The sequence below is a fragment of the Phocoena phocoena genome, chromosome 7, assembly GCF_963924675.1.
Source record: "Phocoena phocoena chromosome 7, mPhoPho1.1, whole genome shotgun sequence".
NCBI classification, from domain to species: domain Eukaryota; kingdom Metazoa; phylum Chordata; class Mammalia; order Artiodactyla; family Phocoenidae; genus Phocoena; species Phocoena phocoena.
Window position 1 is genome coordinate 45,799,861 of NC_089225.1, and position 26,864 is coordinate 45,826,724.

Here is a 26,864-nt window from a genome sequence, read left to right on the forward strand (position 1 = left end):
AGACCCAGCTAAGGGCTTGGATTATGTTTTCCCTTTGCCTAGCTACTGCTTATACCTGTTAAGCTGTTCTTGGAGCAGATCTAATCTTTGCTCCACTTCTCCGTAGGCGAGGTCACTTTCGGTTTCGGAGATGCCCCAGGCAGCTCGCGGAAGCGCTGAGGGACTAGACTCATCAGCCTGAGTTCCGGCAGTTTCTCTTTCCCAGCTTCTGGTGTCAGCGATATCTGTGGGAAACGGTAAGATGGATGTCAACTTCTTTGGGTGCCCATTTGTAGCTCCAGAGACATCCGCAATACAAGCAGGAAGGGATCTTGGAGTTTAACGGGAAGACAGAGAACCAGGGTGACTCAGGGACATGTCCAGGGGCCACAACCAATTGGTAGCTGAATCTCATCCACCCCGATCCTGTCTGCCACTTCCCACACCCATTTCCATACGAATAAAAACATACAGCCAGTTATGAGTCTTGAATACAATTTTGTCTTCTTTCTATTTTGTGCTAAGAGGAAAACATGGATGGTCAACCCCGAACTCTGGTTAGAGAGCAATGACTTTGTGCTTTTACATTTGGGAAGAAACAGCACCATTTGTATGTACTGCTGCACCTCAGGTGGAAGATTTTAGGGCTCTTTCACCCAGAATAATTTGCATACTTCATGATTCAGAGGGGGCTCAAGAAGAGACAGCCATGGGGAAGTGAGGATCTTCAGAGGGATTCCCTTAGGCCAACCCAACTCAAAGTAGAGCCAAGGAACAATGAGCCATTAAAGATGGGAAGAGCCCTAAAGTCTCTAGTCCTATGACATTATTTCATGTTTTTATGTTTCCTTGTAGCTCCTTCTGCACTGTCCTTTAACGTATTCTGTCCATTAATTTCCAATACTTTTTCTTGGGACTCTTCTATTTAGAATATTTTTATGCTGCTATACTTTAAAACATATTGTTTATCTGTTCAAGTCCACTTTTCAGATGGTCCTCATGTCTGTTATGTTCCAGACACTTTGCTAAACGTGGGGGAGTTAGAGATGAAGAAAACATAGGCCCTGCCCTTGAAGAATTCAGTCTAGCAAGGTTTTAATCATTTTCCTCACAGAGATTCATTTTCTGAGCCTCACTTAATTTACCGTTTCTCCTACAATCTGTATTTGCAAGTTGTCATTATTTGAGGGCAAATATAATATCTTACTTTCCCTCTCAGTTCTGCCATAAAAGTTTGATGGCTTTTGCTACGCTTTCTTCCCCTCTACATTTCACGTATCTAGAGAAGTACTTAGAATGATTAAAAGGCTGGGAAATAAAACCCAGTAAAAAATACCAGTGGAGCTGGGAGTTTATTTCAGAGATAAAGAAGGAGCATCTTTTCCTCGCTGGGAGGGCTGGTGGGAGGAAAATACTGTCTAGAACTGGTCTTCATTTTTACGTGGAAATAGACTTGAATAACAAAAAGTGATTTTGCTTTGATAGAAAGCCTTTTTTTTCCCCCTTTGGACAAGTAGTTATGATTAAACATTGACAAAAGTATGTAAAATTAAGGAATTTATATCCTTGGCTATTTTAAAAATTGGACAGAAAGTAACTGATTTGGGGAGGGTTAGCTATGATTCTAGAAACAAGGAACAGGATTTGTAGGACTTCTTGAAGTCCCTTTCCTACAGTTTCTCCAAAAGTACAGTCAGATAGCTCAAAAGCACCTCCTATCCTCCAGCAGCAGACACAATTTCTGTATCTTTTCTTCATGGTTTTTCTATCCCTGTACTTTTATCACTGAATACACAGATATATCTACTGAGGTGCCTACAATTTCGGCTTCAGATGGGTGAAGCTCTAACAAAGGGATTAGCATATCCAAAGACAGTATTAGAAAAATATAAGGTCAGGGTTCCCTGTACTATTGAAATGGCTAACAGACCTCAGAGAGCTTGCTATGAATTCCAGAACAGTTCTTTGTGATTAAGGCTTCCTTAGACTATGGAAGCCTGGTGTTTTGTTCTTTTTAAAGTGACAATATATAGTTACCCTTGATACTTAATCAAACACAACAAATGAGAATGAACATCAAAAAATGATAATGCTGAACTTTTAAGTGCAGTAATACATCAGCAGATTTTCACCGAAAAGTATGATTTATGATTCACAGACATGTGACTCTATTTAAAAGGCAAAACAATAATATGATGTCTTAGTACACTAGCTTTTCAATTTTGGAGAATTAACGCCAAACAAATATTCAGAACACACCTACTAATGGTCAGAGGATGCCAGTGTTTCTCCCTGTCTAGCCTCTTGCTAGACAATAAAACAGAAACAGTAAAAACTGATAGGATGGAAGTTACATATTATGCTCAGAAGTTTTGTGCTGAGAAAGCTTAGAGAATTTCCACTTATGCCTAATGGCTCTCATTCTCAAATCATATATAATAAACTGACTTTTAAACAACAGTGGTGAATCCCATGCAATAAATTACGTAGGATTCTAGTTTGTCTTCAGTGCTCAAGAACAAAACCTGATAGTCTTCTCTCAACAAAAAAGAATAATTGTCAACTATCGGGTAAAGTCTTCCTTGATGATAATTTACTCTTTTATTAAAATCAGTAATGTGTGATTAGCTTATTTTAACAGCAATATGAAAGAAAAAAGGAGTTCAAAGGGGAAGTCCTGCTTAGTAGTCTTAATCAAAATGAACATCCTTGTAGATACTTTCTAAATATAGCTCAGAAAAAATCTGCACTTGGTTGCCTTGGAAAATGTTGCTATAGTTGCAAGACACATTTCTAGAAATGGATGAACAGAAAGTAAACTTTCACTTTGCTCTGGGTACACAATTTTCCTACAGTCAACTTTTGACCTCAATCTAAGTAGGATCAGAGTCCATTTAGTTTAATTTTTTCTTTTCAGCTTTGTCTAAAGGTGCTCCTCTGTTGAATTCAGCATGACAAATGCTAGAAATGTAAGTGGCATAAAACTAAAATTTGTGGGGATTTAGGAGCTCAAGCTGCAGCAGTTACAGCTACACCCTACATCTTATTCAAACCCTTTAACGTTGCACAGTATCTCACCTTAGAAACTCACTAGGGAATGAAATTTGCAGTGAATAAAGTTTTAGAATTCTCCATAGGTTGATCGTATTGATTATCCAGGTTAACCATGTGTCACACTGATAGACTCTATAACAACATCAATCATGCTTATTCAATTGACATGAATATTTAACTATGAATTTTAAAGGTAATCATTTATTTGAATAGGGATCGCATTGTAAATTTTTGAAAATTAAAATTTGTAGATATTAAAATGATCTGTTAGAATACTATCTTTTATTGTGCATGTAGAATAGCTAGTTAAAAATAATTGGAAGAAGTGGCAAAGCAAAATATAAGATGAAGCGCATGAGAATTCACCATCAGCGAGAGTCATTATAAAGTCAAATCAAATCCCCAAAATGTATCATTAACGACTTGTCACTTGAGACTTTAAAACGCAAGAGGAAAACAACAAAAAGTATTTTGAAAAATGTCAGGCCCCCGTTATGCTGACTCTTGGAAATAGTAGGATGGTTCAGCAAGTTCTTCAGAACGTCTGCCTTCCATGATACAACCTGTTTCAATTTTTAGTACCTCCCAGAATCCGTTTTCATAAATAACTAAAACAGGACGTTTGGTAATCACATCTAATATTCCATTCTTCCACTGTGATAAATGAGGTACTATTTTCATCCACTTCATCAAGATTTTAGATTGTCCAGAGAAAATCTGCATATATTCTTAGCTTACTTCAACTTGGGGTCATGGCAAAAGCTGATTTGATAATATAGGGAAAGTAACTCAGGAAAAATGTAAAGCCTAAACATCCTAGATTCAATAAAACTTTTGTCGTCAGATATAGTCACTTTGAATAATGGTGACAATGACAGGTAACATTTACTTACTCTGTGTCATAATTTTGTATCCTGCCAGGTCAAGAACATCCTATTTTTCCTTCATTTCTGTTATATTCTTTTGATTTTTTTGCTACACCTTCTTCATCTCTACATTTTTATATATCTAGGAATATGTTCAATGATTAAAGGGTTAGAAAAGAAAAGCTGTGAGAAAATACTAAGCAGAGTTGGGGATTTTATTTCAGAGAAAGTAATTTATGCATGTTCTCTTGTTTAGTAATCACAACAGACCAGTTGGTTAGAAGATATTATTCCTATTCTGAAGATATGCAAACTGAGTCTTAGTGGGGTCTGTCAAATCACTTACTGAAAGACATAAAGGGAGTAAGTCACAGAGTTGAACTTGGAACCCAAGCAGCCTGCCCGTACCTGTTCTTGCACCCACTTAGCAAGATTTAACAAGATCCGTATATCTAGCTCCTGATGAGAAGTTAATTTTTCTTTCATGTGACCGTCCTCAAGTTTTCCTGAGTTTTCCACCCTTTAGCATCTAATCTGGATACACTGATTATGCACAATTACCCAGTTCATGCATATTTTCTACAACAAAACCCATATACTTGGGTATCCCTTTTAAACAAATGTGTTCAAATGAGTTGGATCTAAAAGCATACTTTATTTAGGAGCATTTCTCCCCATTTTCTCATAATTCTCAGTAAACTGAAATTCTTTTTGGTATTTATTGCATTGGTCTTTCATGCTATAAAAAAAAAAACAGGTTTGGGGGTGAGGAATGGATACAGAAGATACATACGAGATTCAATGGGTTTGCTCTCTTCAAATACTCATCGATCCCCTCTCCCCACGGAGTCACTAGAACAGACATTCCTACAACGTTCTATGTGGCATTATGTTAAGTCTGCCTGGCCACACAGACCCTCCTATGCTATAATTGGGAATAATGACCACTATTCCAGAACCCTGAAAACACTTTGTAGATGATCTAAGATTTGATCTTTGCAAATATATCACAACATTGCAGATTAGATTAATGTGCGGTATGGTCCTTCATTTGTGCCAAGTCACCATTTTGTGATTAGTCCCGAGGAAAGACAACGAGATTCTGGAGAAACTTGATTACCTTTGCAAGAGTGACTTCTTTTATCTATGGGAATTCTTCCTGAGGTGTGTACTGTTTCTTCAAGATCAAGTCCAGTTACTTTCCCTATTCCTGGAGGAGAATCTACAATTCCTGAGAAGAGAGGCTTTTGTTCATCGTCAATGGAGGAGATGAAAGATGAAGATCTGCTTTTTTTCTCTTCAAAGTGTTTCTTGGACCTCTGATAATGTCTTAGGGTATCTACAGAGTCTTCAGGATCATTTGTAGTGCTTCCTTTGCCAAAATCTATCAAAGAAAAGTTATTTTATAGAAGAGAATCAAATGTGAGACTCTATGCCTACTGCACTATCTAGCGCTACATAAACTACCTTTGTCATAGTGATTTTTTTTTTGGAATAACTTTAACATAGATTTTCTTTTAAACTGCCAGAAAAGTTGTTCTTTCTCTTTTTCCTACTGAGTATGTAACTACTTAAGAAGACTTTTTCTTTCATAATTCACAGCACATTAGATTATCTTAATGAGATATGCTATTCGTTCCAAAATTAAAAGAATATCTGTGGTAGTAATAGCATTTATATCTCTGAAAAAAAACTTTAGGATAACTTAAACCTTATTTATACATGCTCAACAGTCATTTGTATTCTTAAAATATGGTGTACTATTTCTTGAAGGAAATGAAAAAGTGAAGAAAAATGTGTCCCAATTCTAAAATGTCACCGCTATGCAGCTTACTGTTTGTTTGTTTTTAACCTTCATGCCCTCTCATCTGTGGTGGTCATTCCACATTGTGAAGGTCAAAACCGGGAGCCTCCTTGTGGTACAGGCTGGCAGGCTGAACTTCAACCCTAGTTCAATGCATGTAATGGCCTTGACATTCCAGGCAGTTTGGTTGTGCAGGATATTGCAAAGAATATAAAGCTTAAACACAGTAATTAAGGTAGGTTTACCTAACTACATTAAAGCCAGTAGTGCATATTAGCTGCTTTATACTGAAATGTCAGGATAATTTCAGCCTGGCAGGTTGTGTTAGAACATATTTCAGCAGGAAAAACTCCAAGAGACAAAACCCAGAACTTGTTCCCATTAGTGTCCTGGGGAGACAGTATAATTCTCCATCTGGTTACTGCTAATAACTAACCCACATACTCCAGAAGGTATATCATTTTCTAGAGAAACGTTTAAGATGGTGTCTCCATCTATTCTCCGCCTGGTTGTGCTTACTTTGTTATTTATAGAAGGCCAAATGAACTGATTTAAGGCCACTCCAGAGAAACTTCCAACTGTTTTTTAAAATTCCCATATGGCACAGAAATTAAACAGAGATCTTTTTCTTTTATTTAAAAAAATCATAATTTAAAATATGAGAAGCTAGAAAGCAGCCCAAGGTAAAAATGGATAGAGTTTAAAAACCAGTTCATGGGGCTTCCCTGGTGGCGCAGTGGTTGAGAGTCCGCCTGCCGATGCAGGGGACACGGGTTCGTGCCCCGGTCCGGGAAGATCCCACATGCCGTGGAGCGGCTGGGCCCATGAGCCATGGCCACTGAGCCTGCGCATCCGGAGCCTGTGCTCCGCAACGTGAGAGGCCACAACAGTGAGAGGCCCGCATACCACAAAAAAAAAAAACCCAAAAAAACCCCCAAAAAACAGTTCATGTGAAATGGTTATTAAGGAGTTAGTTTACACCTTGCCAATTAAAGTTCAATGTAGTGCAAGCAGATTGCTTAATTTATTTTCTTTAAGATTCCCCACTTGCTCAGTGATTTCATCATTACTGAGAAGACCACAGACCTTTCCAGTCTCAAGCATTGTTGACATCATTGATTACTCAGTATCACTTAGATTTCTCTGCTCAACCACTAGTCTAGTTGCCTGTAAATATCCAGATCAACTCTTCTTACACAAGCCCTTTCTCTCCAGTGTCACAGACACAGCCTTCCTTCATTCTTGTCATCTCTTCCTCTGTTTCCTGTGATTTTAACTTCTCCCCTCCTGAAAATTTGATCAACATTTCCCCACTTTATAAACATATCATTTCATTCCTCAAAAAATAACAGTTTCCAATTTTATGCTAGTAAATGTTAAAAAAATTAGACACTTCACGTCTCTAAATTATACTCATACCTGCTTTGTGAATTGCATCAGTTTGTTGCTCCTGAGTAAATTTTTGTGCAGTTTGGCCACCAATGGCATTTGAACCAACAAAGGCTTCTCATCTTCCCCAAAGTGCTTTTCCTTTAAACACTTTCATGGAATCTTTTCCAGCAGAATCAAATGTAAACTGAATTAACATGGAATTCATATGTCTCTGATATAAGTAAGGATAATGCTAACATGGGTATTTGTAATGAATGTACATCACACATCATTAAATCACTTCGCCTTTTTGGCTTGAAAGACCTTGGGAGTTCTCTGTAGATTTGTAAATCCTCATACATAGTAAAATGTTCTGTCCCACCTACCACATGGGCCTTGGTCTTAGTTTACTAAATTATGGCTTGATTTTGGATGCTTAGGCACAAATTCATCAGTCAACATATATTGTTAAACTGAATTATAACTTGCTGATTTCAACTCGGGACACGTGTTCACAAAATGTGGTGAATGAGGGATTATTATTTAGTTCTCTAGTGAACCCGGAGCAAATTATTTCATACACGTGCCATCTAAATCCTTCAGCAAGAATTTCAGGTAAAAGTAGGATCATGAAAGAAGAAAACGTTTGATATCCTTGAATTTTTTCTAATACATAGGGGAAATTACTCCACATTTACTTCTGTGTTCATTGCCACTGGATCATCAGCCAGCTGCGTTTTGGAACTCAGGCCATGTGAACAGTTTCTCTGATGCAGCCCAACTGCAGCATTTTTCTATTCCATACTAGATAAATCAAAGCTTCAAATCTGATCATTTAAAATGACAGTTGAAATGACAATCTATTCGTGGATTAAAAATGGAAACTGCTCAGGCTTAGGCTGGAGGTTGGCTAATGGAATACATGATATTGGACTGAAATGCATTATAATTGGCCTCCAGGTACCTCTAGATTTTGATGGCTTGTTCCATTTCTGGTTAAACTGGATTATTTAATAGACATTAAGTAGCATTAGGTACTATTTTCCTTAATGTTATTCTTAATGTTATTTTATTTTATTTTATTTATTTATTTGCGGTATGCGGGCCTCTCACTGCTGTGGCCTCTCCCGTTGCGGAGCACAGGCTCCGGACGCGCAGGCCCAGCGGCCATGGCTCACGGGCCCAGCCGCTCTGCGGCATGTGGGATCTTCCCGGACCGGGGCACGAACCCGTGTATCCTGCATCGGCAGGCAGACTCTCAACCACTGCGCCACAAGGGAAGCCCTGCTATTTTATTATTATTATTTCTTAATGTTGTTTTCTTAAATGCTATGTAGAAATAGTATTCCGAATAGTAATCTGAGTAGTTTTTACATTTTCCCTTTTGCTAGAAATGAGACGGTATAATCATTCCTGTTACCATCGTTTTACAAAGAAAAAAAACCCTGCCTATTTAATTAAGCCTCCAATTTTTCTGATTTAGATGACTGAAAACTTTTTAAAAAATCCCTTGTTTCTGTAGGCTGACAGTTCACCTCCTCCCCTTTTCTCACAGGATCCAATTCTAAAGCAGTTGTGAATTGTCTTGTAGGTGTCTCTCTGTGTTCAGGATGGATTGAAGAGCACAGAACGAATGTCCTGATGGAGTGGTTGACCCATCCATCTTAAGAATGATTATGTAAAATTCTTACATTTCAAACAATCTGGGAACAAATGCTTGTGCTCTCTCCATTATTTATGGAGTCTTTCTCTCAGGTGATTTATCATTTTTATTTGTCAGACCCAACAGGTGGACCCAACTTTTGGTAAAAGAGAGGCATTTAATGTACTCTCTCAGCATTTGCGTTTAAGATTTCCTACTGGTAACGATTTTGAGATGAGTTGAGCATTTTCCAGCTGAATGCATTAAAAAACATTTATTTCATTGGAAAATTGGAGTCCAAAATAAATTTCTTCATTTGATCTCAAGTGCTTGAGTCCTTCTCTAGCATCAAAGAAAGTTGAAAGTGGATTAGAGTCATTTTTCTATATAAATAAAGATAAAGAATTTATCTTAAAAATTAAAGATACATTTATGTATGACTGAAATGGATAACAAAAGCTAATCATTATTTATTATTGGAGAAGATATTCCAAAGAGATGCCAAAGTATAATAGCAATATATTTAAAAACTTAATAAAATTAGAATTTGACCCACCTATATTCTGTAAAAACAAGTTTAACAGTGTATATATTTACTCCTAACTTCAATAACTTTCACAGAAGCTATTTATTTTGGAGAAACACTTTCAAAACTTTACTGACTTTTGGATGGCAATGTGAAATCACTAAACCAACATTACAAGGAGATAAGCTTTACTGCTATTCTTTGAAACACAGGTATGATGAGTTCAAGACCTCTTTCCACTCATTTTCTGGAACACTAGATTTTACCAGTTGATATATATAGAAGTGCCCATTTCAATAAAAATTACATGGGTAGGGAAATGAGAAAATTGCTCTTAGGATGTGTATATCTCTTAAAATGGGTTTCTGTTTTTTCATGAAATGTGTGGCACTATCTAAATCCAAAGAAAAGAAGATGCTGAACATTTTTTCACCTTAATTTCCATCCCTTTGGTTGGTACAGTCATATCTTTAGCACATTTTAATTTTTTTTTCTGTTTTCTGGGGAGGCCTGTTAATTGCTGTTCTCATTGCATTATTCTCTCTCAAAAGGTCACTGTCTCCCTAAGTCAGCCATTAGTAGCTACTTTGATGTTGCATTTTCCGTTCATAGAAAGAGTTGAGCAGAATATTCCAAATATTTGGTCACAAAAGTGCTATCAGTAAAAAATATATATATGCTTGTGTGTGTATCTCATGTGCCATTTTACATGCTACTGTACTAAAATTTATGTATATTATAAAATATACACAACATAAAATTTTATTATTTTATTTTATTTTGGCTGTGCCGCACAGCTTGTGGGATCTTAGCTCCACATCACAAAATTTTAAAAGAAGTATTCCCATAACCCAATAAACCACACTGACACACTCTGAAGTAAGTACAATCCAACTCTGAAGACCAGTTAGAGACTATTTTTCAACATGTTCCAAACGGTTATACCACATTTATTTCTGTTCTGTCCAACTATTTTGCCAATGCTTGTGATCACTAAGGAAGTCATTGAAGATACATTTTTATTCTTCACTTTCTGTAAAAATAACATGTTACTTCCCTCTCAGGAACTATAACATCTCCCCCTACAATGACCATAGTCAGTTCGGGGAGGTCCTGGGTACCTCCATGCCAGAATTTTAGGAAGGAAAGAGAACTTCTTGAATATATCTTCAAAAAAATACAAGGTGTCCTCAAATTTGGACCTGAACTGACAACTCTTACTTGTCAGGAACTGAGTTTATATTCTTAAAAGAAATGTGTAGCCTATGAGGACAAACCATTTTCATCTACAAATGCATTTTGGGAGAGAAGTGATCCGATACGTTAAGCTTCTATCTAGTTCAAGTCAACTTGCAGAGGTTCTATATATATCTTTTCATTCTTAATATCTCTTTTTGAATGTAAGCTCCTTAGCACCACGTGGTAGACATGATGGGGGGCGCTGTGCAGGTGAGAGCTGAAGCCTGAAGAGTTCCAGTGTTGTATTGAGTAGGTCGTGAGCGGTAATTGTAAGACTCAACCTCTGTCTGTCTCCAATGGCTAACCACGTGTCCTTCCCTCTGGTTCGTGATGCCTCTGCTGATTAATTCACAGTCATCAGCACTCTTGGATATCTGCCCTCAAGGTACTGTTTCAAATGAGCAGTAAACCAACTCTAAAGTAATCAATACATTTCATGGGCAGCTTTTAGTTTATGTACCCTCCATATCATTCAGTATCAATTATCTTCTGAAAGTTCTCTGCTCTTTATACTTACTTATATGCATTTTCCTCCCAGATATTGATTCTATATCAAGAAATATAGAATGAGCGGCCCTTTCAGATCTTTAGATTGGGGTGATTGGGATTAAATTGCTTTCAGCAAATTTTAAACTTGCCTATTGCACCATGGAGTCCTGAAGACTGGAATAGGCTCTCAGGCTCCGGATAACTGGAGTTAATTGTGTTTTCATGTTGACCAAAAAGTGCTTACTCACTGACACACCAGGAAACTTCAAAGAGCTACAGGCAGGCAAATCCCTTACCATCAACACTTTATATAAAATGGGTCTTATAGACTAAGCCCGTGATTAAAGGAAAAGTTTTCAGAATCAATAGAAATGTCTACATGCACGAGCACAATATAAATTGTGACACACTCAGGGCCTCGTCAGGAGATAAAAACGTTGAGTCATTTAGCTTGAGAATGAAGAAACTGAACAAGATTGAAAGGAGATTTAATAAATCTTCAACTGTATGGGGGACATTATTATATAGACAATATCGTCAAGCTGTTCTTCATTTCTAGTGAGATCAAAATATGAGATTAACTTCAGGATAAGGGATTTAGATTAAGTTGACAGAAGAACAGCTTGACTGTTATGGTTCTGATTTTAGAAAAAGTCACTAGGAGAATAATGAAGGACATTGCAGTAATAAATTATCACCTATCTGTGAATGGTTTATTGTTCTGCAATCAGCCAGAGGAGTCAACAGTCAGCCCAATTCAATAGATATTTATCAACCACGATTTGCTAAAAGAATCTGCAGTTTGAGAGAGAAAAAGGACAAACGTACCAATAACCACTGAACGGGGCAGATTTTGAAAATAAAGATCTTCCTTGATTTACAATGGGGTTACAGCCCAATAAACCCATTGGAAGTTGAAAATATCATAAGTTGAAAATGCATTTAATACATCTAACATACTGAACATCATAGCTTAACCTAATCTACCTTAAACATGCTCAGAACACTTACATTCGTCTATGGTTGGGCAAAATCATCTAACAAAAGATTATTTTACAATAAACTGTTGAATATCTCATGTAATTTATTGAATACTGCACTGAAAGTGAAAAACAAAATGGTTGTAAGTGTATTGGCCGTTTCCCTCTTGACCGTGCGGCTGACTGGGAGTGGCGCTGCCCAGCATCACAAGGGAGCGTCACAGCGTATTGCTAGCTGGGAAAAGATCAAAATTCAAAATTTGAAGTACGGTTTCTTCTAAATGTGTATTGTTTCCGCACTATTGTAAAGTGAAAAAATCACAAATTGTTTCATCGTAAGTCAAGGCCCATCCGTATAACAACAGGGAAGTGGCTTAGGAATTCAGGAAAGAAAGAAAACCTGTATTTTTGAGGAAATCAAGGAAGAGTTCACACTGAATATCACTGAAGATTAACCTTGACAAAAAAATGTAATTTAACGGATGAAAAAGTGGTGTGGTATAGTTGTGTGTGAGTGTGTGTGTGTGTGTGTGTGTGTGTTTAAGGATAGGGAAGTAAATTCCAATTAAGGAAAGGATATAAGCAAAAACACAAAAATGATGTATGTGAAAGAGAGGGTAGCTGAGTTCACTTGAAATATAGGGCAAGTTAAAGCTAGTAGATGCTCTCCCCTTGGGAGAGAATCCAGAGGGAAGAGGGCCAAGAAAAGAACTTGGATTAAGAAGGCAAAAGGAGGAAAAGAATCATATGGAAAATGCTCAAATGCTAGTTCATTAACTCAGTCATTCTTTCAACAAATATTTGTTGAAGACCTGCTGTGAGGCAAGCACTGAAGCTTCAGGTGGCTAAATATTTCCCGTGGGGCTTATGATCTACAGGCAGATATCACTGATTAAATGATGATGCAAATCATACGGAAGTACAGCTGGAATAAATGCTGCAAAAGAGAGGAGCTGGTGGGGAAGGCCAGGTTAGGGTAGTGAAGGAAAGGATGGTATGAGATAAGACTGAAGAGGTAGGCATAAACCTACCCTATGAAGAATTTAGGGAATGGGAAGTCTTTAGAGGGCTTTAAATATGTGGGTGACATAAACATACCTGCATTTAGAAAAAAAAAAAATCACCAGTGGTCCAGTGTGGAGAATAGATGACAGAGGGCAAGTTGGGAAGGTGAGTTGAAATGTGTTTCAGTATTATGGTAGCTTGGTCCAGAGTTGCGGCTCTGAAGATGGAGAAAAGTGAAACAATAGAGACCTGGTTTGAAGAGTAAATGGATGTGTTGCGGGTGCCACTAACAAGACTTGTTACCAGGGTGGATGAAGAGGTTGAGAGATGGCTGGTTCCTAGATAGATCTGTTTTGTGCAGTTTATAGAATGGTGATGCCATTTAGAGACACGGCAATTGATGGAGAGATAGGTTTCCAGTGGGACATCATGATTTCAATTTAAGAAATGTTGAGTTTGAGCTGCCCTTGCGATTTCAAGTAGATGGCTTAATAGGCATCTGGATATATGAGACTGAAGCTCAGATGATCTGGGATTAAGGTATAAATATGTACATCTCCTATGTGAAAATATAATTAAACTATGGGTATAAATGAGATTACTCGGGGAAAGAGTATGACATAGAATAAGAAAAGAAGAGGGCCTAGGATCAGGTCTTGAGAAACACTGTTGAGAGCTATCAATCAGAAACCATATCATTAGCTACTGAAAAAAGCAAAGGATTTGCCTTAAAATCTGAATAAAGTTTATCCTTGAAATCAGAAGTATAATGAGCATTTAAGTAAGAAGAACTGATAACCACATGTTCTGCATTTAAATTTTAGAAAAGAATGAATTACCTTTCTCTCCTTCACTATCAAATGACAATCTCCTTCTGCGTAGTTTACAGTTGTCTCCTTCAGAATCATTCATGGACTGGGATTGTAATAAGAGATCAGCCTTTGTTAATGGAACGTGAAGATAAAATGGAAGATTATTCAATTTGAACACAATGTATCATCAGTAAACTCTTTACTATTTCATATTATTTCAACCACTTTAAGACTTAATAATTAGATTGCAGGCAGATAGCTACAATACTTTGCTTAATGGTTTTCTCTAAATTATAAAATAGTCTGCTAGAATAATCCTAGTAGTTTCTCCACCTAATGGGGAAATCAGAGTTGTAGAAGTTATTTATCAGAAATGTTTGGGGATGATGTTGTCAACATTTAGAGACAACATATTCCTTCATGTGGAATATATTTTATGTAACTTGGTAAAGTTTAAAATAAAAATAATAATAATTAAAAAAATAGCAGAATCTGCATTACTACAGAGAAAAAAGTGTAAATTAATTATAATTAGCTATGATGTTTAAATTACATGGTAATGATGGCAAGGTTAAATTTCACAAGAATAAATATAAGGTTGAATTCAATAAACACTATGCTCTGAACCCTTGATTATTTTGTTCCCCATTCCTCCTTCCTCCCTCTCTTGTAAACAAAACTGGAAGTTTCCAAATATTTTTTTGGTTGCTGCCTAAACGTTTTATGTAAATAAGTTATCTGAGGTAGATGCCTGTTGTTTTTAAAAGCAAAGTAAGAATGAGGTTGGTGATCTCAAACTGCAATTTGATAGAATTCTGAATTAAAATCATTATAAAAAGAATATACTCTTGGTAACGAACCTCTTACCACCTAATTATTTTTCAACTTTTCAGCTTTTTGAAAAGAAGTAACTACTGAGCTGGCGTTTCAGGTTATCGAATGGTACTCTTGTGACCTTAAAATCTTTGTCTCTCACAGCACCCTGGGAATGACTGTAACTCCAGGGAGAATGAAATATACCACGTTTTACCTAACTCTTGACTTGAGGATCTTTTATTTGTTAGCATTAAAATACACTGGCAAGTGTCAAAACATTTGGTTTCTGACAAAAAAGTATTTAGAATTGGAGTTGGGGTTATGAGGTTTGGGGGGAAGGGGATGGAGGAATAACCTAGTAATAAATTGTGGGCTGCAAGATAAAGTCTATATTCTTAGAATACTCGTAGGTCATAAGGACACATTTTCATAGTGGAAGAGGGTGAGGGATATAAGGGTTACACTCTCAAAATTCATCCTAGGTGAAATCATATTACTTAAAATATTATTTCTAGTAGAGTAAATGTTCTTCATTCTGTAGCATTAATTTTGACTCAGGTATAAGCCTGATTAATTTATACTTCTGCAATTTAGAAATTGTGTTAAATATGGGCCTAAACTTTAAGAGTTTAACTTCTTCATAATTATTGAAAAGATATCGGTAAACAGTTTATGGCGTAAATAATAGCTGAGAGAATATTTTAACCTCTTTATAAGATAAACTCTTCTAGGCAATTTTCAATAGCCTAGAATCACCCATTTATTACAAATAATTGGCACACTCAATATAAACCAAGGCTATTATAAATCAAATATATCACCCAAGAGTTCCTAAAAGGTCAAAAGTAATTGAACTACCTAAAATTATTCAATATACTTGAAAGAAATTAGACTGAATTCCATCTCTATAATTGAGAAATTCCAATATTAAGTTAGCTTTTCCTTTCAAATATTCACAATTGCTTAAGTTTTTCTACACTATTCCACTTGATCTTTCAGAGGTATTTGGGCAATCCAAGAATAAAATAAAATGTCAGAGTACAAAAGTAAGCAGGCAACATATACCTTTGCACTTTCATGCCTTAGGTTGAAAGTCAACTCTAGGTTTGTGAGAAAGTGATCAGAAAACTCAGGATACATATCCAAAACCTCTAGCAAGTCTTCTCTCTGGATCTTATGCAAGTCACAGTACGTGAGAGCTCTTACATCTGCATTAGACTTTCCAGGTTTGGCATAAAGATGAACCATTTCTCCAAATATATCATTTTTTCCTAAAAAAGATAAAAGGAGAAAAGGAAAAAAAGGAATCTGAACTTAATGTTTTCCTTCTGAAAGTAGAAGGGGACCACTGACCAATCCCTGAACCAAAAATTTCATATGTAAGACCCTACAGCCAACAGACACTTGGGCAGCAAAATTCCAGTACCTCGTACTGGCTGCCCCAGTCATGTTTGTTCACTGACCAGAATTTTGTCTCTTAGAGCACTGGTCCTGGTATAATCCCCATTACTTCCTTGTTTTGATTCTTTGGCTAAGCATCTGGAATGCAGCAAACACGGCTCTAGTCTGCTATGCCACACATTGCTAGAAAAGAGTCTTGCCAATAGTAGGTGTGGTCTAATTTTGTCAACCTAGGAATATGCGAAAGGCTGTGGAGAGTCAAATTTTAAGACTTTCTATCTCAGGATGGTCTCAGGAGGTGATGCCAAACATGGGGTTTTGGTGGAACTCTTTTAACACTTAAGAGGACTAGGGGTACAATTTGAACATACCCTGTTTCCTTTAGTAACCACTTTTGGATTTGCCCTTAATAAAGTTGCCCAATTGTTTAATAAATCTAGTTACATTTTCTCAAAAAAAAAAAAAATACAGTCATGCTTTTTTACTATATGGCCTTATGGCCTTTCTTCTAAAAGTGTGTCCTTCCTGCTTTTTTGCCAAACCTGGGGTTATTTCACTGTCTGGCTTCTGATGGGCACCCTCCGCAGACCCTCGGCCTAGCCACGTGTCACCTCTTTCTTAGGTGCCCTTCAGTGATGAGGATGATAATGACAGCAACAACAAATGCTGAGGACTAAGTAGGTGTCAGGCACTGTGTCAAATGCTTAGGTGTATTATCTCACTTGATCCCCAAAATAACCTCATGAAAAAATTACTAATTATTATCCAAATTTTATGAATATGGATAGAAGATTAAAGAGAGTAAACGGATTAGGTCAAGGTCACCTTCTTAGTTGGGTGAAGTAAAGGGAGGGAGAGAGTGGCCATGACTAAATCCCATGCATTCTGACTCCAGTCATAATCTTAGCACCCTTGATATGTTTCATCTTCTCCCAATATTTTCCCTGAAAGTCATGGCCACTTAGATTTTTCTGTCTCTGAATGTCAAGGCACTTAAAAATCATACCTATGGAATACATGCGTAATAACTACTGATGGATTATCGATTACATAACTTTTAAAGGTAGTCAATGGCAGCGTAAAATGTACCTTCTTACATATATCCTGAAGCTTCCTTTCAGATTTAGAAAAAACTCCCTGGATCTGTTACTGTAGTTTTTGGTAGACAAGTTCATATATACCTGACTATGGAAACTACCAAGACTTTTAAACAAAGTTCATGTAAAAGAAAAATGCTGTAATGTTCTTATTCTAAGTGTGAATATAATGGGGAGAAATCAGATGCCATATCTTTATAAGAAAAATTAACATTGGAGAGAATACATTAACTGTAGTTTAAATAAATACTTAGCTTTTCAAAAATAGAATAAATAATCACTATTTCTGAGGATTTTAAGTGCAGATTTACATGGAAATGGAGACAGAAAAGGAGAATCTCTTGAAATTCTTTATAGTTTTGATACTTCAGCATAGATGTTATCAGAGAAAAGCTCTGAACTAAATTCAGCATGAGCTTCGTATTTTAATTAGCTATGTGACTGTAAATGAGCAAAGGGTAAGCCAGTCCCCGTGTACAGCTTAACTACACTCTAAAATTATTATTTTATATTTATTTTTATTTTTATTTTTATTGCTGTACATGGGACTCTCACTGTTGTGGCCTCTCCCGTTGCAGAGCAAAGGCTCCGGACGCACAGGCTCAACGGCCATGGCTCACGGGCCCAGCCGCTCCGCGGCATGTGGGATCTTCCCGGACCGGGGCACGAACCCGTGTCCCCTGCATCGGCAGGTGGACTCTCAACCACTGCGCCACCAGGGAAGCCCTAAAATTATTATTTTATAAAGCAAGAAGGCTTGTTACCTTCCTGTAGAAGTTAGGGATGGCTGACTTGAAGATCAGGAACGCAATGATGTGTGCTCCTTCCCTGGCACCATACTAAAGCAAACTGTCAAAGCCAAATCTGGTGAAAATCTCACTTTATTGTTTAGCTGCTAAGTGATTTAGAATATGTTTTTAGCCTGCTTATTGGATCGTAAACCAAATTGTGCATCTGGTCAATTTTGAAAAAATTTTCAAAAGGCTCTCATAATAAAATTATCAAAATAAATAGGAATCTCTCAAACATCTTCATTCATGTATTGGGCCCTGTGCTATGCCCATTTTGGCTCTGCGTAGCAGTGAAGAAAACAGACAATATCCTTGTCCTTTTGGATGTTAACATCAAGAGTCAAGCGAAAGGAAATCACTGACTTACGTGCTTGTTATTTAAATAGGACCAGATTTAATCTGCAGGAAAAAGGAAGTGTACATGTTCACAATCATTGGGGGTGGGTATTCTCATGGGGAGACGGAGGCTTAAACATACTGGCTAGGGGATAGGAGAGGACAACAACTGATCTAGTTTCTCTCTGCTCCCTTGTTCTTCACCATTGTTCTAATATTCTAAAGAAATCTTACAAGTTCGCAATGACTAAATTTATTTTTGAAGAGGCAGATTGGACAGATGGACTTTCTTTTGCACCCAAACCAGTTTAACTTATTACTAATTTTCATCTCCTCACCACTTTTATCCCTAGGTGTTAAGTTTATAGCCCTGTATTACCCAGGTAAGGACTCATATAATTCTGTTTGATGGGACACAGCAGGTAAAGTGCACAGCAAGTAGATGAAATTCATCAACATATAAACCCACTTCATGACAGGGCATTGGCACATGCTAGCAAGTATGCTTACTACGTATATATTTTATTTAAGGTGATAAGATCTCAGCATAAATCCAAGATCCTCTAACATGAAAAGGAAAATGCTGACTATTTTCATATATCTGGCCTCAAAAGCTTAAGTAGGTGCCAAGATGGAAGCATTTACACACCAGAGAAAAAGTGAGGCAGTCAAGAAAACATATTTTCTGCAAGGTTAATTTGATTTGAATTGAATTTTAAATAGAGCTTTAAAATTACTCATCAGTCTTAGTACTCATAAATAAATAGGAAAGCCCTCTTTTCTGTCATTTTAAACTATGCATTGCAGTAGCTAATAACTGAATTTGTGACTATCCAATTCTAAAACACTCACCCAGAATAGCTACCACAATGTCATCTTTGAGGATTTCAATGGAGCCTCTGGATAAGAAATAAAGTGCAGTGAGGACGTCCCCACAGTGAACCAGGGTATCTCCTGGAGGTGCATGGGTGGTCTTGAACTTCATTGCCAAAGCTCTAAGGCAACCTTTACTTGCCCCTCGAAAGGCTTTGCAGTTTTGCAGCAAAGTCTGGTTGAGATGTAGACAAATGTCAGCTTGTAAACATTCTGGGAAACCCTTTAGGACCTGAAGAAAAAAAAAGAAAGAGTTTCATACTACCGGCGCACCGGGTTACCTCCACCTGAAATAAAGTATATTTCGCGTTCACAGAACCGCAGGTGTAGTAAATGTCACACAGGAGTTCTTACAATGCTTCTAGCTCGCCTGCCTTAATGAATACTTGCTTTGCTGAACATGTCAGAATTTTAACTCAAATACTTGTTCTCGGAATTAACTGCAGGCATTCAGACGCAACACAAATGCTGTCTCATTAAAATGTAATGCCTACAACGTTTCACACTGCTTCTCATTTCCTGCATTATGTTATGTAGCACCATACCGTGCACAGATATAATGCAACGTGACAATTAATAAGACATAACTAATGAAAGGTGGTACAACTAGAAAGACAACCTTTAGAAGGAATCTCAAGTCAATTTGGACTACTATCTCTGGTACACATCTGCGTTATAATTAGGAAAAATAACGATCCTGAAATAGCCACGGTATTTGTGTCATATACCAGAAAGTGTCATATACCATATTGTTAGCCCTTAGCTAACAATACTTGGAATATTTAGGTTTCATATGTACATTATTAGTACTAAATATTTTGATAAGCACTGAAAATAGAGAAAGGGAAGGAGAAGAGCAAACGTACTTTAAAACTGTAGTTCAGTTTTCAGAAACGGAAATTGTGCCAGAAGTTACGATGCATACATAAACCTCCTAACAGCTCTACTGTTTTGACAACCTATTCAGTGACTAAATTAAAACTTGTAAAAAAAAGATTAAACAATAGCTTGTGATGAGTGCTACTCAATTTAAATTGAATAAAATTTTATGTTATTAAAAAAAATGTCCAGTATACAATGGGTCAAGGATACTCAACTCTTCTGTATGTGTCTTAGCTATTTTGGGTGGCATATAGAAATTTTAATTGTCAGGTTGACTCTCCTCTGTCAGTAAAAATGGATCCATTTAAATATGCTTTGGAGTAGAGGGAGAAGGCATTATATAGTGCCTAAAAATGTAATTTTAGGATTTCCTACCTTTTTGGGTCAACCTTCTTATTGCTGTCGACTATAGCTAAAAGTAATAATAAATTATTCGTGTAGATAATCAAATGCATGTGGCCCGTAGAGAAACTTCAAATTAGATCATATTTGAGTTCACTCACAATTTTTACTATGTTAAATATTAAAGTAACTACAGGGATCCTGCGTCTGCAGGACCACTGTGTGATGCAATTGGTCAGACTGATTGTGATGAGATACGAAAGGATCAATGAGAGACCTGAAACATGACAGCCACTGTTTCCAGTCTTATTTCCTTCATTGTAGAGTCCCCCACAGAAATGGGTCAAGGGTGTTTTAGAAGAAAAGCCACAGAATATAAATTCTGGTCATGAATTTGCCACAGGCTGCTGCTTGTGCAAGTCACTTGATCCATCTGTGTTTCTTTGCCAGAGAATAAGAGCCTTTGCAATATTGGAATTTGTCATAAGTTACCGATAAATAGTGTGTTGATTGTAGGACCCTGCTCATCCAGCTCTGAACAGCCATAGAAACTCAGACTTTTATCTTAAAATTCCTGTAGTACCTGGCTCAGACTCCCAAAAAAGGAGCTCTCCTCTGTCTGAGTTCCTAGGCACTCGTCTGAAACCTCTCCCCTTAACCGTAACCTTCAGGCTTCACCTCCATGACTGGACACCGGTCGGATTGCCTGCTTAGACTGGAGACCTCTCCAGAATAACTTGTCTTTGCCCATTTCTGCCTTTGGAGTTGGAGACTCTTTTCCCACGCTTTGCTGGGATCACAAGCAACCCAGCTCCTCTCATGGAAGCAGCCCTCTAGTTTGCTGGTCCTTCTACCTGTCTAAACTAATCACATTCAATTCTTTGGCACGTGATGCTAGACTAGAGTTAAGCTAGGTTTGGACACTGTCTTCTGAAATGGGGCCACTTTATTTGGAGGTGCTATGTTAGGAACAAACCCCAGTTCACTGGCTTCTCTGCATATGATTTACTTTTCCTGCGTGAAGCCCACTATTGTGGTCTCAGTGTAACTCTCAGATGTCCCCATACAGATAAAAACATAAAGAACATTAGCCCAAGTAACAGATATGCCTATTTTTCTCTTAGGGTTTATCTGTAAAGGCATTTTATGTTTCACATAAATGGAAATATTGCTACCGTTATAGTAGTTGGAATGAGAATACTGAGGTTACAGCTGTTATTTCTGTCATTTTCCTGAAGTTTCTCAATTATACTTTCTGAATATAGCCTGGTTATAGAAGGAAAAATTGTGCACGTGTGTGTGTGTGTGTGTGTGTGTGTGTGTGTATGCATGCTTTGAATTGGAAGATGCAGGTGAGATGATGAGATAGGAGTAGGGGATATTCACTTCTCTGGGTGCGATATGAGCTGTGGAATCAGATAGGCATGAGCTCAAGTCCTAGTTCCATCCCTTACTAGCTGTGACTTTTGTCAAGTCAATTAAATTTTCTTGAGATTCAGTTTCCTTTATTGTAAAAATAATATCTACCTCACAGGGTTGTGCCCACAATTAAATGTCATAATGAATGTAAATCATCCTGTGCATTGTAGATGTTCAGTGGAAAGTTTACTTCTAGCTTTTTCTGCTTTTTTTTTTCCTCACACATATTTATTGTTCCTAAAGAACTGTTGCATTCTCTTTGCTAGAAATTGAGAGATACATGCCCAATGTGCTCTTTTCGTTGGTCTCTTTGGTGAGTAGGAAATTCACCACTAAATTTTGTGTTCCATTGCCTCAAGAGAGTTTAAGAATTCCTTTTCCTTTCATCTCTCTAACTTTTGTTTCCTGTTTCTGACTTGTGTTAAATATTTTGGCTTACTTTCACTTAGGTTTTCACCGTGAATTGTCTTAAATCTTTTTTGAGAGTGGTCAGTTACTAAATCAACGTACAAATATGTTCTTGGAATTCCAATATTCTTAGAATCATCCACAAAACCTTAAGAGCACTTGAGAAAGTTTTTCAACATCATTCTCAAGTGTCTTTACTATATGTTGTCAGCCTCTAACACTCAACCTATTAGGAGTGGCAATCACTGGAGAGAATGACCTCTAGTAGGAGGTACCATAGAGTTCCATGGAGAGGACTTTGTTTGCATGGGGGGAAGATACACAGATCTTAGCATGAAGGACTTGTCTAGATTAAGTAATTCTCCTGTGTTAGCCCTTAACTGACTTTCTTAATTTTCTTAAGTCAGTTACATAGATCATTCAGGTAAAACTCAATAGAAGTTAAGATTTAATAATTGAATCTCTTCCTAGCCCAGAGGTTTGGATGTCTAAAATAAGTTAGCAGCATCGGAATCTGGCTTATGCCAGATTTTAAAGGGATTTTAAAGTGGAAGTTATAAGAGAGGGAGCTGTATTGGAACAGAGGTAGAAGAAGATTGAAAAGAGTGGGAAGAAAGGGTAAGTTTGTGGATATTTATCCAAGGCACCCCTTTCCATCGGGCCCAGCCATTTTGCCTTTCTTGCTTCCAATGGATAATCCTTTTATTGTCAGGTTTGGTTCCTTTGCTAAATTACCTAACCTGGAACTTCCTCGTTCAGCACTCAGATAGTGGCATTTTACCAGGCCTAGCAGATCTGGCTAAAAGACTATCTATGCCAAGTACAAACCAGGACACAAGCTGGTTTAACGATTATTATAGTCATGTTGCTACGCTCTATACAACCTTCTTGTTTGTCAAGCTCTGTAGCTTCTGTGAGGGTACTTAGCACCTTTCACTGTGCACCTGGAGCCATTGTTTTATGGAGTTAGCCTGTTTTCAAAGACTAAGGAGCATCACCCAGAATCAGTTTCATGGCCTGCACCTTGGAAAAGCAGTCCTCACTCTTTTAGCAAATATTTATTAAGTATCTACTATATACCGAGCAGTATGCTAGGCATGAGAGCATAAAAATGAATAAAACATGTTCTGAAAATATCCCTGGTCCTCAAGCCTCTAAATGCTCAGATTAAAAAAAATTACAGGGTTAATCAGAATTTCCCACATTTTCAGGCCAAATTTGGACATCTATAATGCACATTTACAATACTAATTGTTGTTCAAAGGAACCCTCAAGGGAACAGTTAATTTAAGGTGAGTAAAAAGCTGTAATTTCACTTTTCTAAAGTTCCTGAAAGTTCCAGAACATTTTTTTCAAGGCTGATAAAAATTCCATATCTTAATTATGATATAAAGTCACTTGAATATTTTATAAATGTAAGATTAACTTCTCTTTACTTGAATTTAGGTAGACAAAACTCTGTGGAACTCTCAAATTATGTAAGACAAATGAGACATTTGTTCTTTTGAGTATGAAGTGCTTTCTGTGATTATTAAAAGAAATCAATCCCATAACTTAGCATTAGAGAGCCCAAAGTTTAGGGACATTCAAACAAGAACCACCCAACAACCACAAAACAAGACAGAAGTATTAAATCAAAGTAAAACTGAAGAAATTATACAAAGAGAGAGCAAAGATGGAAATAACTATGCCATAGAAAACATCTATCAAACCCTATTATACCTTCCTCAAATTTAAGATACCAGATTCAGTGTTTGCTGTTTCTTAGCCTGGATCGCAAAACACTCTCTTTTGGTGGTATGTACACTTTCTAGGTTATGTTGGAAGAGCATCAACAATTGAGATTTTACAAAAAAACACCCCCTTCCATAGTGTTTTGAAGTTTTGTATTTGCTTTTGAAAAAAATCAAAATATATTCTCTAATAGATGCCCCTTATCTAGATAGTATTGGAAAGTTGACCATGGTGTAATGAATGGTTTCTGGTTTGTTTCACTTAGCACAGCTGCGGAGAAGGACATTCTTAAAGAGACGCTAAAAAGGGCACATTAAGAAAGACAATCTGAGTGTGGCAAATGGTTCCCCTAAATAGCAAATTAATCATGGAAACAACTTTGGTAACTGTGATAACTGACACTAGGAAATTTTCTGGGGAAATTCATTGGGTCATTAAATACATGTAAATCTTGACAAATTAAGATTAATCAAAACACAAATTAATGTTCCTTATGAAACACTAAACCTCAAGCATGATTATTAAGTAGATTATGCAAGAAATATATCAAATCTTAAATTTCTGCCCTAGAGTACAACCTTAATATTTTAGAGCATTTTTGGATTCTAATAGAATTATTGCTTGCTATGTGAGCACTCTAGGCTTGATAAATCTTTAGCACTTAAAATACACTGAACCTTGCTTTTTGTTGTTTCTAGAAGTTAATATTCTTCTTTAATGGATTCCATAATTTTGAGGTCATCCCAGATTATATTATTGCTATGATTATGGTTTATCATTAAGTGATAAGAAGCAGATATTTTTCATATTTCCTCGGCAATTACACATTTAACCACTAATCAAGGTAGGTAGATTCTTTTAGTAGTTTTAAACATATAAACATATATAGCCCTAGTCTGAAGCTCAAATTGCTTTTTCATCTACTTTCTTATTTTACTTTCATGCGGCTTATTATTTTATTGCATAGGGCCATCGTACCTGGCCAGATTGCTGGCAAAGCAGGGTATTGTAGAATCCATGACTAAGGGATTTTATAAGCCTTGGGAAAATTAACTAATTTTCTACATGCAACTTTTCAACATATATCATATGGTTACATCATTTAGGAAAAAAACATATGAGCAGAACAAAATCTTACTGCACATAGACACGGAAAACAATGTCATAAATCCTGAACAAGTTCTGGTGCAAGTAAAGGTTCCTTGAAAAATGAAACAGAGTCCTCCCTCCTGCATCTTCCCCTCCCCTCTCCTGCAGTTCCCATCCCCAGTTAACAGCATAACTATGAGATGTTCCTTTGCTTTCAGAAGGACACAGTCGGGGTCTAGGATGAGATGGAGTGTGGGTGATGATGTGTAGGCAGAGGGGATTTATTACTTTTGCATACATATTCTTGCTACTCCAACTCTGGAGTCCTTCTGCTAAATCAGCAAAAACCTGACTTAAAAGGACGCATTAGGATTTCTGAAATACGGCCTCAGGGGAAAACCTTGGAACTCACTAGGGTTTCTAAAGGTAACAGGAGGGATCAGCAACCTGAGAAGCAATTTCAGGACCTTCCCTTCAACTGTCCAATTATTTGAGAGAGGGAATGAAGGAGGGGATGGACAGAATTTAACCACAGTGGATGAATGGACTTTTATTGCAAATACTTTTTTACAAGTGCATTGATTGTAGATGATCTGAGCTTGCTTACAAAGTAAGGAAAAGGGAGGTGCAATCTGCCAGGTGATGAAAAGAGTGATTTAAGTACCACTTCACACTTGATATACCATTTTGAACTTGGATCTAGTTTTATATTTCAGAAAAATTTCTCATGTATAATATTTTAAAATCAAATTTTCTTTTGATTTATCAACTTTATATAAGGAATATAGAATGGTGATTTCCCCATTTTTCATGTGAAAGCTGAAGTATAAGTGCATTAAGGGATTTTATTTGTGGAAGAATTAAGACTCCAAACTTACTCCAGGATTCTTTCAACTATTGTGACTTGCCATAGCTGTTCATCAGATTGGATTTCAAAAGTTGCTACTAGTATGGTGAAATACAAAATGTTTCCCACTCATTTTATTTATTGGTTTATCAGTAAGTAAGAAAGAATAAAAATGTAGCATAAATGTCATTTTCTTTTTGTACCAGTTAGGGAATTTGCTCCTCAGAAAGATTAAGGCTAGACAGCAGTTCAATTGCTTTCTAAGGAAACTGATGGTTGTATCAGCAATTATATAACTTTTGCAAAATAGCAGAAGCTCTCAAAATAGTAGAAGTTCTCTTCCTCCACCTATTAGATTCTGCTTCTGTAAACTATGTTGATTCTCGTTACCCAACGCTCTGAATGTTACATATTGTTGTGTCCCTACACATTTCTACTTCTACCAGTTGAGTTACAAACCAGCAGTGTATGTTCTGAAACCTATTTATGTCAGCTGTACTTGTTCATGAAATTATGTAATTCAATCGTACTACACATAAAAGAATGAAATAAGTACGTGTAAAGAAAGAGAGCAGGGTTGCCCCATCCCCATGAAAATAAAGCTAAATGTTTTGGAAAACCTTTATAAAGGTGAGTCATTTTAAACAAATGCAACCATAGATAATTTTTGCACTACATGTGAGTGCTTAAATATTTATAATAGTAGAAAAGTTTATATAGTCCCTTAACTCTGACTGTAATCCAAAAAACAAGAAAAAAAAATATTAAAATGTGACTAAAAAAACCAGAAGTACGTGAAAATTAAGAACTACACTCTATGATAACCTTTGGATCCAAAAAGAAATAATTTACAAAGCAACAGAAGGAGAACATTTCATGTCAAAACCCATTGAACCACAGAAAAACTTGCATTGAAAGGAAAATATATAGCCTTAATGTCTTAGATATTATAGAAGGAAAGACTCAAACAATAAAAAACCTTAAAACAACTGTTAAGAATAATAGGACAATACAAAGGAATAAAAAAGAGGGTAATGAAGGCAAATTCTGAAAATGAAAAGA

General features: G+C 36.8%; 1 protein-coding gene across 1 annotated transcript in view; it reads right to left on the reverse strand.

The window, feature by feature from the left end:
* The window catches only part of KCNH7 (potassium voltage-gated channel subfamily H member 7), a 456,073-nt gene that overhangs the window by 9,090 nt on the left and 420,119 nt on the right, over positions 1-26,864 (reverse strand). The window contains exons 10-14 of the mRNA XM_065880238.1: positions 19,061-19,313; positions 15,649-15,854; positions 13,795-13,894; positions 5,020-5,271; positions 56-224 (exon numbers count right to left, since the gene is read on the reverse strand). Of these exons, the coding sequence (XP_065736310.1) occupies positions 56-224; positions 5,020-5,271; positions 13,795-13,894; positions 15,649-15,854; positions 19,061-19,313 (980 nt within the window). The remainder of the gene's footprint in view (positions 1-55; positions 225-5,019; positions 5,272-13,794; positions 13,895-15,648; positions 15,855-19,060; positions 19,314-26,864) is intronic.